Source organism: Cydia amplana, chromosome 6 (genome assembly GCF_948474715.1).
Source record: "Cydia amplana chromosome 6, ilCydAmpl1.1, whole genome shotgun sequence".
In the NCBI taxonomy this organism is placed as follows: domain Eukaryota; kingdom Metazoa; phylum Arthropoda; class Insecta; order Lepidoptera; family Tortricidae; genus Cydia; species Cydia amplana.
In genome coordinates, this window is record NC_086074.1 from 11,673,957 (window position 1) to 11,684,028 (window position 10,072).

The window sequence follows — 10,072 nt, forward strand, 5'->3', positions numbered from 1 at the left end:
GATACATACAGTTTCTGTAGAAGAAGCAATCGCAGCCTAATACTGAGCTTACCATTGCTATGTATATACCGATCTATCATCTGTGATAAGTTATGGATTTGGGGAAATGCTGTTGTCATAACCGATTCAAAAAAAGTGCATGAGGGTTGCAAGACAAAAAATAATAATAGCTGTTTAGAAAATTACGCTACTGCCACTGCCATATGTTTGTATTCACTAGGTAATATTTTTCATGCAGGGAAACGACATTACTCAAAGGCGGATCCTACAAAAAACTATGGCTTGTACGCATACCTAAACCTGTTTGTATGGCGACCCTAATAGCTAATTACGAGCTTGAGCTCTGATATGGCCGGCAAAGCCGAACTTACTTTGAAAAACTCTAAAATATGAACTTTTTATTTACCTATTATGAATAGCCAGTAAGAACCATAAGGACATACCTACATACCTTCTACTGTATGGCCTCGATACTTAATGTGGTGAGCGTCATGAGCGTGTGTGGTGAACGGTCTCATCTCAACGTGGGCGCACTGACTTTGATTGACGAAATATTGAAATTTATTGAAAGCATCGGGGAAGACTGACTAAGAGTGGCTTCGAGATTTAGTGCAAAAATGTACTTAGCACATTTTTCTACTTCTAACACTTCTAATTAATAATTGATTCCCTTATTAGTTTGATCACATACTTGACATACTCAATAAGACATGTGTGTGATATTTGCTGTATTGAAATCGGAGCCGATGTGCCTTAGTAGCCCCTGCCTTGCGCTAGCGTCTGCCAAGAAGATGCTTAATATGACAATTTACGAGGATTTTCGGGTGAAACCACCGCCCTGGGATGAAAGTTTTTTGTTCGAAGTTTGACTACTCGTTGTAAATTGGTGTAGGTGAGGTGCTCTTGTGATGGCCCCCTTTGTATGGAGAGACGCGAGCTATATGAATAGGACTCTTTTGATATATCAATTACGTATGGTAAAATGCTAGTTTAGTTTAAGATTCATTCTTGTATGAAACTTGTAACTTTTAGATATGGAAACACAAAGTCCAAAATATAATAGGTATACACGTACTTACTCTCATATTAATAATAACTGGAGTGAAGTGCGGCGCCGAAGCCAGGCTGGGCCGGCACGCCGGGCCGTCGCCGCTCGGAACGCGCATTCTTCCTCGCTCGCAGCGAATACCAACGACATTATTATGTGCGATCTCCCATTGTGCCATATATTTATACGATTATACATCCCGATCGACATTCGACTCCGACGTACTTGAGACTTCGGAGCACGTCCTGCAGTAGGTACCTAAGCAAATTATTCATGCGACTAAGTTAAATGAAAATGTCCCCCTCTGTACGTATTTTGGAGCAACGTGGGAAGTCGGTGGTGGTGCGTTATGTTGCGGAATTTTGCGAAAAGTTACTATACTATTGTAGTATTTGATAAAGTAATAACATTGATCGCTCCCTTACCTCTCAGACTGTTAAATTTATTTGAAATTACTGTTCTGTCGTATCGTAGGTATCTCTTTATTGAATTACTAAGTACCTACCTAACTGCAACGTCAGACCAGTTTTTTGAGTAACTTGTATGCAATGCACCCATAATTTTACATTTGACTGTACAGGCAAACTTCAGAGCTAATTTAGAGGAATTGGAACATTTTCCGCCACTAAGTTATAGTATATTCAGATGATCGACGTGATCTTCGTTAAAACAATTTAGCTGCTCCTTTCCTAATCGAGTTGTGTGGGAGACGCCGCTACCCCTAGGCACAAAACACACGGAGCAATGCGTCGCTGCGGACCGCGGCGTTAGGTCTAACACCGCGACACCAGGAGATGCATACAATTTTAATAATATCAACTTTATTTGACGGTACTTGTAGTGCAACTTGCTGAACTTTTTAGCTTGAGCTGATGGAGTGAAAAAAGTCCATCTCATATATGCTCAGCCTATAGGTTACCTATATTATAGGGCCAGGTACACAAGGAGTATAATCAAAACAATCAAAAAAATCTGAAGATCGAATTCGGCTCAAATTTTCGGGTTTCAAATTGGCGCATCACCGTGTCTCGATTTTTTATGTCACCTTTAAAATATGTACTATGTTACTTGCAAATACACTTTCGTGTTCTTTTGTAAAAAAATCGATTGCGCACGGCTGCGGCGTGTGCCGACACACTGCTCCGAGTGTTCTGTCTGTGCCGTATTCCACCGCAATTATTGAGCTCGGGACAAATTCACTTACGGCTTGACGCTTCCCGACCTGATAAACATACGTAAGAGTAATAACTATTCTGCTCAATTTGTTGCCAATTTGCCTTTTTTAAACGTAACAGCTTTTAATGTACTTAGTGAAATATAGGTACATATAACTATTGTAACAAATTATGCACAAAAGCTAAAAATATGAAAATTGCTTCTAATAATCGGCAATAGGTATCATAGGTATTTGAGGGATCGTATCGATTACTGTTTTTTTAGGTACAAAAAATTTAAAATTAAACAATAAGTATGATATCTTGCTCGCTCACGCTTAAACGCTCAGTGAGAGCGGTTTCGCACTACATCCGATCCGAATCCGTGAAAATATGGTCCGAAGTAGCCGTAGAACTATTTCTATGGTAATTTACGCACTATAGTTCGTTTTTTTAGCATTAGAAAGAAGGTAAGCGATCTTGACATGTCTTTTAATTGAAAAACGCTTTTTAAAAATCAGTAACTACCTACGTATTACTTATGAAAGCAGAAGAATATAAATGATCGTATTAGATTCATAATTGTTACATATTTGCCTTGACTTATTTTTAAAACGTGTTTTTCAATTAAAAGACACATCAAGATTGTTTACCTTTTTTTCTGATGCTAAAAAAAACGAACTATAGATCCGATCTCCGTCATCCGGTTTCGGAAAGAAATCAGACGGATCTAGTGCGTAAATTACCATATAAATAGTTCTACGGCTACTTCGGACCATAATTATTTTCACGGATTCGGATCGGATTCGGATCGGATGTAGTGCGAAACCGCTCTGAGAGTGAGAGAATAAAAACACGAACTTACGTAGGTAACCTATCTAAACAATTAAATATTAAATGGGTATCAATATTATATTTCCCTTGTACCTTAACAGATTTTACGATTAATTAGAATACTATCAAGAGTATCAAGACTACAAACGTTATTTTAAACTAAAATCTATTTTTTTATTCGGTAGACTGAAATGACAGTTCATAGTATGAACATAAAATGTCATTTCATACTAAGAAATGTCATTTTAGTCTACCGAATTAAAAAATAGACTTTATTTATCTTTATAAATTATCTTCTAACTCAGAATACTTATGAATAAAATTCGTAAATCATAAATTCTTTTTTCATAAAAATTTCATATTCCGAAAATACTCATACCTAATAGAATAAGGTTCGACAGATCTCTAATAAAAGACTCGTCTCCGCGGATGAGATAATAGCCTTGTTGAAATCTAATTTCTCGTAACCATAGCGGGCACTCGAGACCGATGAGCCATCAGCCACAGGCACCGCTCACATCGTTCCTTAATTGAGCTTCTTGGGAGCCAGCTGAAAAACTTCCGTCTCAAGACGCGGCGATATCCAATTCCTCTAAAATATTTATAGGTTCGCGGTGCTTTGTATAGGGTGTTTGTTGGATCCGTATTCCATTAACTGGGTTGGTTAAACGCATGTTAAACGTGATATTTAGGTCTGTTTAGGGGCTGTCCATAAATTACGTCATCTAATTTAGACGACTTTTGACCCCCCCCCCTAAAATCATCCAAAAATCATGCTTCGTATTACCCCGTTTCCTCCTACGTCATGCTACAATCATCCGATGTCCAGACCCCCCCCTAATTTGAAATGACGTAATTTATGAATAGCCCCTTACTCCTCATGGTTCCCGGTTCAAATATCTTTGTTTTTTTAGGTAGGTACTTCTTACAGTCAAGGGTAAATTTTATAGTCAAGGGATATGGGTGCATTAACTTAATCAAAAATATGTCTCATAGTTCTTAAACCGCTGACATAAGAGCTATGGAAAATATTTTTGAGTATGTGTGCATCCACATTTTTACACTTGACTGTACTATTCTCCGACTTCTCGAAGACCGCTAGACCGAACCATACACCTACTTCATATCATCGCATTTGATGGTATGGATCTGATGATGGGATCCAGGACAAATCGTGGTAACTCTTGAAAAAAAAATACAGGCACACCTAAAGAGATATGGGTATTTTCAGCGTTTGCGTTTGCTCTCGAATTTTTCACTTTCACCATTTAGTGAATTGGAACTCTGCTGACGAAGACTATGAAATGAATGATGGCATTTGAAAAGTTTTGTAAATTCGGGTATTTTTTTATTGTTGTTATTATTTTATTTTATTAAATTATGCAACTCTTTAACTTACAATAAACATTATAATTATATCAACGAAGGTACCGGTACGTGTCTCTATTTAAACATTGTACCTTTTTCTTTTCATTTCTAGTCTAAGACTAATACCTACACTATAGGGTGTCCCTTGTTTTGCGATTTTTAAAATTAACATCGCATACCCCCTAACTATTACGATACTACTCCAAAACACCCTGATTTTTTTTTTCGGGATATTTCAGTAACAATAACCCGTGCCGACTTACAACTGAAATTCTCATACAAATTACTATGGAGAAATTTGACCAGACACTAATTTGATAATTTTTCATTGGTTTTGTGTGCGTATAGAGATTTTTTTGTTAAATAAAGTTTATAAATATGGCAATACTATACAAAATCGATATGAAAAATAAATAAAAATTGTTAATGGCTAGCTACCTACCTATGGGAAAATCTCATGAAAGTCGGCAGTTACAGTTACAGGAATGACCTGTTTTTTTAGGGTTCCGTAGCCAAATGGCAAAAAACGGAACCCTTATAGATTCGTCATGTCTGTCTGTCTGTCTGTCCGTCTGTCCGTCTGTCCGTCTGTCTGTCCGTCCGTATGTCACAGCCACTTTTCTCCGAAACTATAAGAACTATACTGTTGAAACTTGGTAAGTAAATGTATTCTGTTAACCGCATTAAGATTTTCACACAAAAATAGAAAAAAAACAATAAATTTTTGGGGTTCCCCATACTTCGAACTGAAACTCAAAAAAATTTTTTTCATCAAACCCATACGTGTGGGGTATCTATGGATAGCTCTTCAAAAATGATATTGAGGTTTCTAATATCATTTTTTTCTAAACTGAATAGTTTGCGCGAGAGACACTTCCAAAGTGGTAAAATGTGTGTCCCCCCCCCTGTAACTTCTAAAATAAGAGAATGATAAAACTAAAAAAAATATATGATGTACATTACCATGTAAACTTCCACCGAAAATTGGTTTGAACGAGATCTAGTAAGTAGTTTTTTTTTAATACGTCATAAATCGCCTAAATACGGAACCCTTCATGAGCGAGTCCGACTCGCACTTGGCCGCTTTTTTACAGGGTGTTTTGGGATAAAAGAAACTGATTTAGGGAGTATGGAGTATGCGTTATTTATTTCTGAATATCGTAAAATAAGGGACACATCTATGTAGATAAAGCGTAGTTCATATAGAACTGGCACGCGGTTGTCACAAAATAAAAAATATTTAAACGTCACAAATAAAAAAAAGACGATCGCAATTTATCGTCCATATTTTGAAGTCTTATTGCTATAGGTAATTTCGCCTCGGATAAGTCTATGCATTTTGAAATTGTAGACGATGGAAGTTGAAAAACGAAAATCGATAGTGGACAAATACTTAGAAAATCCCTCTTGGTCCGGGTCAAAGATCGCTGTCGCTAAATTTATCAAAAACCACGGTGTGTCGGGTCTTAAAAAAATACAAGGATTCCTTGTCTTTCGATAGAAAGCCCCAACTCAACCGGAGATCTGGCACTAAAGACAAGAACTTGGAGAAAAAAGTGCTTAGGGCAATAAAACAGAATCCAGGTATGTCGGATTATGATCTATCTCGCAAATTCAAGAAGAGCCGCTGTACTCTAAGACGTATTCGGCTCCGAGCCGGGTATAAGAGCTATAAAGCCATAAAAACACCAAACCGAACTATGAAACAGAACAAAACAGCAAAAACACGAGCTCGCCTCTTATACGACCGCATTCTGACGAAATTCAAAGGCTGCCTATTATTAGATGATGAAACATATGTCAAGCTAGATTTTAACCAACTACCGGGTACCAAGTTTTACATGGCAACAAAAAGGGGGAATGTTGATGAAAAATATAAGTTTGTAAAACTTGAAAAATTTGCCAAGAAACATATGATATGGCAAGGGATCTGCAGTTGCGGCCTTAAGACCAACAGTTTTATTACTTCATCAACGATGACATCCGAGGTTTACATGAAGGAGTGTTTACAAAAACGCCTTTTGCCATTTATTAAAAAGCACAAGGGCCCAATAAAATTTTGGCCTGATCTGGCTAGCTGCCACTACTCGAAAAAGGTTTTGGAGTGGTATGCTTCAAATAATGTCGATTTTATACCCCGATCAATGAACCCTCCAAACTGTCCTGAGTTCCGCCCAATCGAGAACTACTGGGCAATAATGAAAGGTAAATTGCATAAAACTGGGAAAACAGTACAAGACATTAATTCTCTGCGTTCTACGTGGAATCAACAGGCTAAGAAAGTAGAAAAAAGCCTTGTCCAGAAGATGATGAGCTCAATCAAGAAAAAAGTCCGTGATTTCGCACGAAATACTAATAAAAGTATATAATGTTTATAAATGCTGTTAAATAAATAAATATTATTCTATTTTTATCGCTTAAAAGCTACGTGGTTTCATTTACTTGAAAAAGCTTAGACTTCGATTGCGTACCATTTCTATATGAACTATGCTTTAGGTACCTACTTATTCTAAAAAAGCAAGTAACATAAGTATTAAGATTAGGTACTATTCTTCATTGTCGTTGTCTTGCGCAAGAGAATAAGGACCTTCGTTGCAGTCCGGGCCGTCACAGGAGAAGTTGTCGAATTCACAATAATCGCCCATAACGATCTGGAAAAAAATAGTTCAGATTATTATTATGGTGGCAATTTTCTTAAGTTTTTAGGAAGTTTAATTTACCTAAATACGTAATAAATAGTAAAGATAATACCTTAGTGGAATTTTCATAGGTCTCGCAGACGCAACGGCCGCACACGCACGCGCCGCGGCCGCTGCACGGCGGCGTTGTGTATTCGTCCGCCCCTTCTGGGAGGCAGTTCTCTTCTTGGCCTACATCTGTTTCCTGCTTGCAACTACAAATTGCGTTTTCTTGCAGACTAACTGTAAACAAACTTGTGGGTAAATTATATAGGTACCTATTGATAATACCCATGGGTCTGGTGCTGCTGTTGCCCGGTGCTAAAGATATGAGAGAAATAAATCTCCGACTTTGATACAACATTTAACAACAACATAGGAACAGTTTTTGTTCAAATTGTTTACCAAACTTATGTTCAAGCAGTAAGCAGTTTAATACTCTAGGCTAGCTTATAAATTATCGTCAGCTGCAGATAATTTTGACCCCCTGTCCTTGTATACAGGGGGGTAGGGTTTCTCTAGATACCACACCCCTATTAGGTGTGTATGGATTCCCTGTATGCAGGGTCGGATTAAGCATGTCGGGGCCCCTAGGCAGTGCAATGCTCGGGGCCCCCTTACAGTAAATTCTACATACATAATGTTCAGTTGTTCAGTACAAGGATGTAAGTTTGCGATTTTAATTTCAACCTTCAGGTGTCAGTTGAGGCATCCGAACATGCTGAGCGATGTCGTTTTCGCTCTTATTGCGTGGACATAAAGCTTTTTTCTATCAGTTTTTGCCGATTCCTTTTTGCGTCAAGTGTGGGGTGAGCCCTTTTTTTTCTCAATAGGTAGTTAAATATTTTGCTAGGCTGAACAGCGATTGTCCGACCATAACACCATACGCCGAGCCACATGATTCAATAGATATAGACTTTCCATTTTTAAATGACACTTCATTCACCAGTCAAGCTAGCATGTAGGTACAGAGTCAACCTGAAAAGCAGCAAAAAAACGCGAGCGCAACGAGCGCGAAATTTTTTGTGAAAGCGTGTTAAAAACCTAATCCGGGCCGGGCCTAAAAATTCGAAGTTCCCCAGTGAGGCGTGCTTTCATGCGAGGTCAAAGCCGTGTTTCAGGATAAGCTCAGCTAGAGCCAACCAATGTCCATTGTATTAAAAAGCGAAGCCGCAGGCCGAGCTTGGCGCAGCGAGGCCAAAGGCTAAGCTGAAGAAGAGGAAATTTGGAAATAAACCAAAAATTGAGGTAAAAAGTGAGGCTGAAGGTCGAGCTCACCAATTTCCACATTACTGACTTTCCATTGATAAGGCCCTCGAGAACCTGAAATTCGAGCTCGACATTACAGACTTTAAAAGCTATAAAATAACATAATTTAGGTTCATAATCATGTAATGTTTCTGTGTCTGAAAAACTGATATTGGACATTAGGTATGAGTAGGTACCTACCATAATTTTTTTTATGAATTTTGGCTATTTGGAATAAATATTTTTTTACGAGCTCGGGGCCGCCGCGCCGGGTCCCCTAGCCGAGGCGGGGCCCATAGGCAGTTGCCTACTCTGCCTTGGGTTAATCCGGCCCTGCCTGTATGCCTAAGTCTGGTTTGCGGTTATGGCTAAGTATATCAGATACCATAAAAGCTTCTTTTAAAATTATATTCTGGTTAATATAGGCATATATAGGTAAGAAAACTTTAGGACTGCATACACATTATAGGTACCTAAGGTAAATAAGAATATGTTGTTAAGTTTTATCAAGCCGAAAAGTTCACCTGATGTAATCTTCTATAAATAATAAATTGAGTACCGAGTCTTTGGTACCTACATCCGTAATCCGTATATTCATTTGGCTCGCTGAATGTCTCGCTGCATTTTTCAGGCTCTAACTCCCTTGAGAAACACGTTTCCTCTTCTTGGCACCAGGAGCAATGTACCAAGCGTAAACAATTTACACACGATTTTTTTATTTTACACACTTCTCTTTGGTCGATTCCTGTGATGGTTCTGTCACTATTATCAGCACTTTCTACTATGCATAGACACGCGAGCAACGCGGTAGTAGTAAAAATGTCCATCGTTGAAACGAATTAGATCTAATTATATTTTAATTGTAAGTTAACTTATGGTCTCTAACACAGCTTGATAACTGCCTGCTTAGCCGTGACTTGTTTGTTATAACGATATCGCAATGATAACCTTTTATTCTTCATTGCGCAAATAAATCTGTGCCACAGCGTACGAGGGCGTGAACGAAAACAAACTATAAGCTATAAGTACATGATTAATATCATACGAGTATTTATGTACAGTTTGATTGATGCGTGAGCTGTCAAAAGATTACAAAACATTTGGAAAAGTTCTCAAAAATATTCTGAATATTTTTAACCCGTGGAGCGCCCTACCAAGACACGTGTGCTGGTAACTAGTATAGGAGTTCCATAAGTAGGTACTACGGTAATTCTGGGGCGCTCCACGGGTTCAGACTTCGAAATCTCAAAAGGAGGAGGTTATCAATTCGGTAGTATGTTTTTTTTTTACAAAATTTAAATGAACTAGTATCCATTTTTTAAATGGAAAATATCATTTCTTATATGTTGGTATACAAAAATGTGAGAAGTAGTAGGTACCTACCTAGTAATGTGTGCGTAATGTAAATTCTCTCAATTTAGGAAACTTCCTATCATTATGGTGTAGGTTTAAGCATGTTGGTAGGTAGGTACATATTTAAATTGTATTGTAATCCTTCGCACGCTCAGTTTTCAACACAATTAACCTTTTGAACGCCAAACGGCGCATCCATTTGCCGTGCCACTGACGCCACGGAGGTAAAATTTAAAATAATGCCAACCTAAAAATGGGGTGTTTTTCAGTAGATTTTCATCAATAACGATCGACGTCAAATGCCGTCTTTGGCGTCGTTGTCATGATTTTACGTTGACGTCAATTGCCGTCTGTGGCGTTCAAAAGGTTAAGCACTCGCACCAAACAAT

The 10,072-nt window shown here is 38.1% G+C and overlaps 1 protein-coding gene across 2 annotated transcripts; it reads right to left on the reverse strand.

The window, feature by feature from the left end:
- Positions 1-6,931: 6,931 nt before the first annotated feature.
- Positions 6,932-9,314, reverse strand: LOC134649248 (integrin beta-1-like). Of its 2 annotated transcripts, none has more exons than XM_063503967.1 (3): positions 8,908-9,314; positions 7,156-7,325; positions 6,932-7,055 (listed from the first exon to the last, which is right to left on the reverse strand). In XM_063503967.1, exons 1-3 carry the CDS (start codon positions 9,155-9,157, stop codon positions 6,951-6,953), a joined length of 525 nt encoding a protein of 174 aa, XP_063360037.1. In that variant the 5' UTR covers positions 9,158-9,314; the 3' UTR covers positions 6,932-6,950. The 2 variants fall into 2 exon arrangements, with proteins under 2 accessions (XP_063360037.1, XP_063360038.1); XM_063503968.1 differs by having other exon boundaries at positions 6,951-7,055; positions 8,904-8,997.
- Positions 9,315-10,072: the final 758 nt, after the last annotated feature.

Bases quoted from the DNA above. Each gene is read 5' to 3' on its own strand.
- LOC134649248 (XM_063503967.1), bottom strand. From the start codon at position 9,157: ATGGACATTTTTACTACTACCGCGTTGCTCGCGTGTCTATGCATAGTA. The intron at 7,326-8,907 runs GTAGGTACCAAA...GTTTGTTTACAG, and splicing joins TGAATATACGGATTACGGAT to TTAGTCTGCAAGAAAACGCA. The intron at 7,056-7,155 runs GTATTATCTTTA...ATTTTTTTCCAG, and splicing joins CCTATGAAAATTCCACTAAG to ATCGTTATGGGCGATTATTG.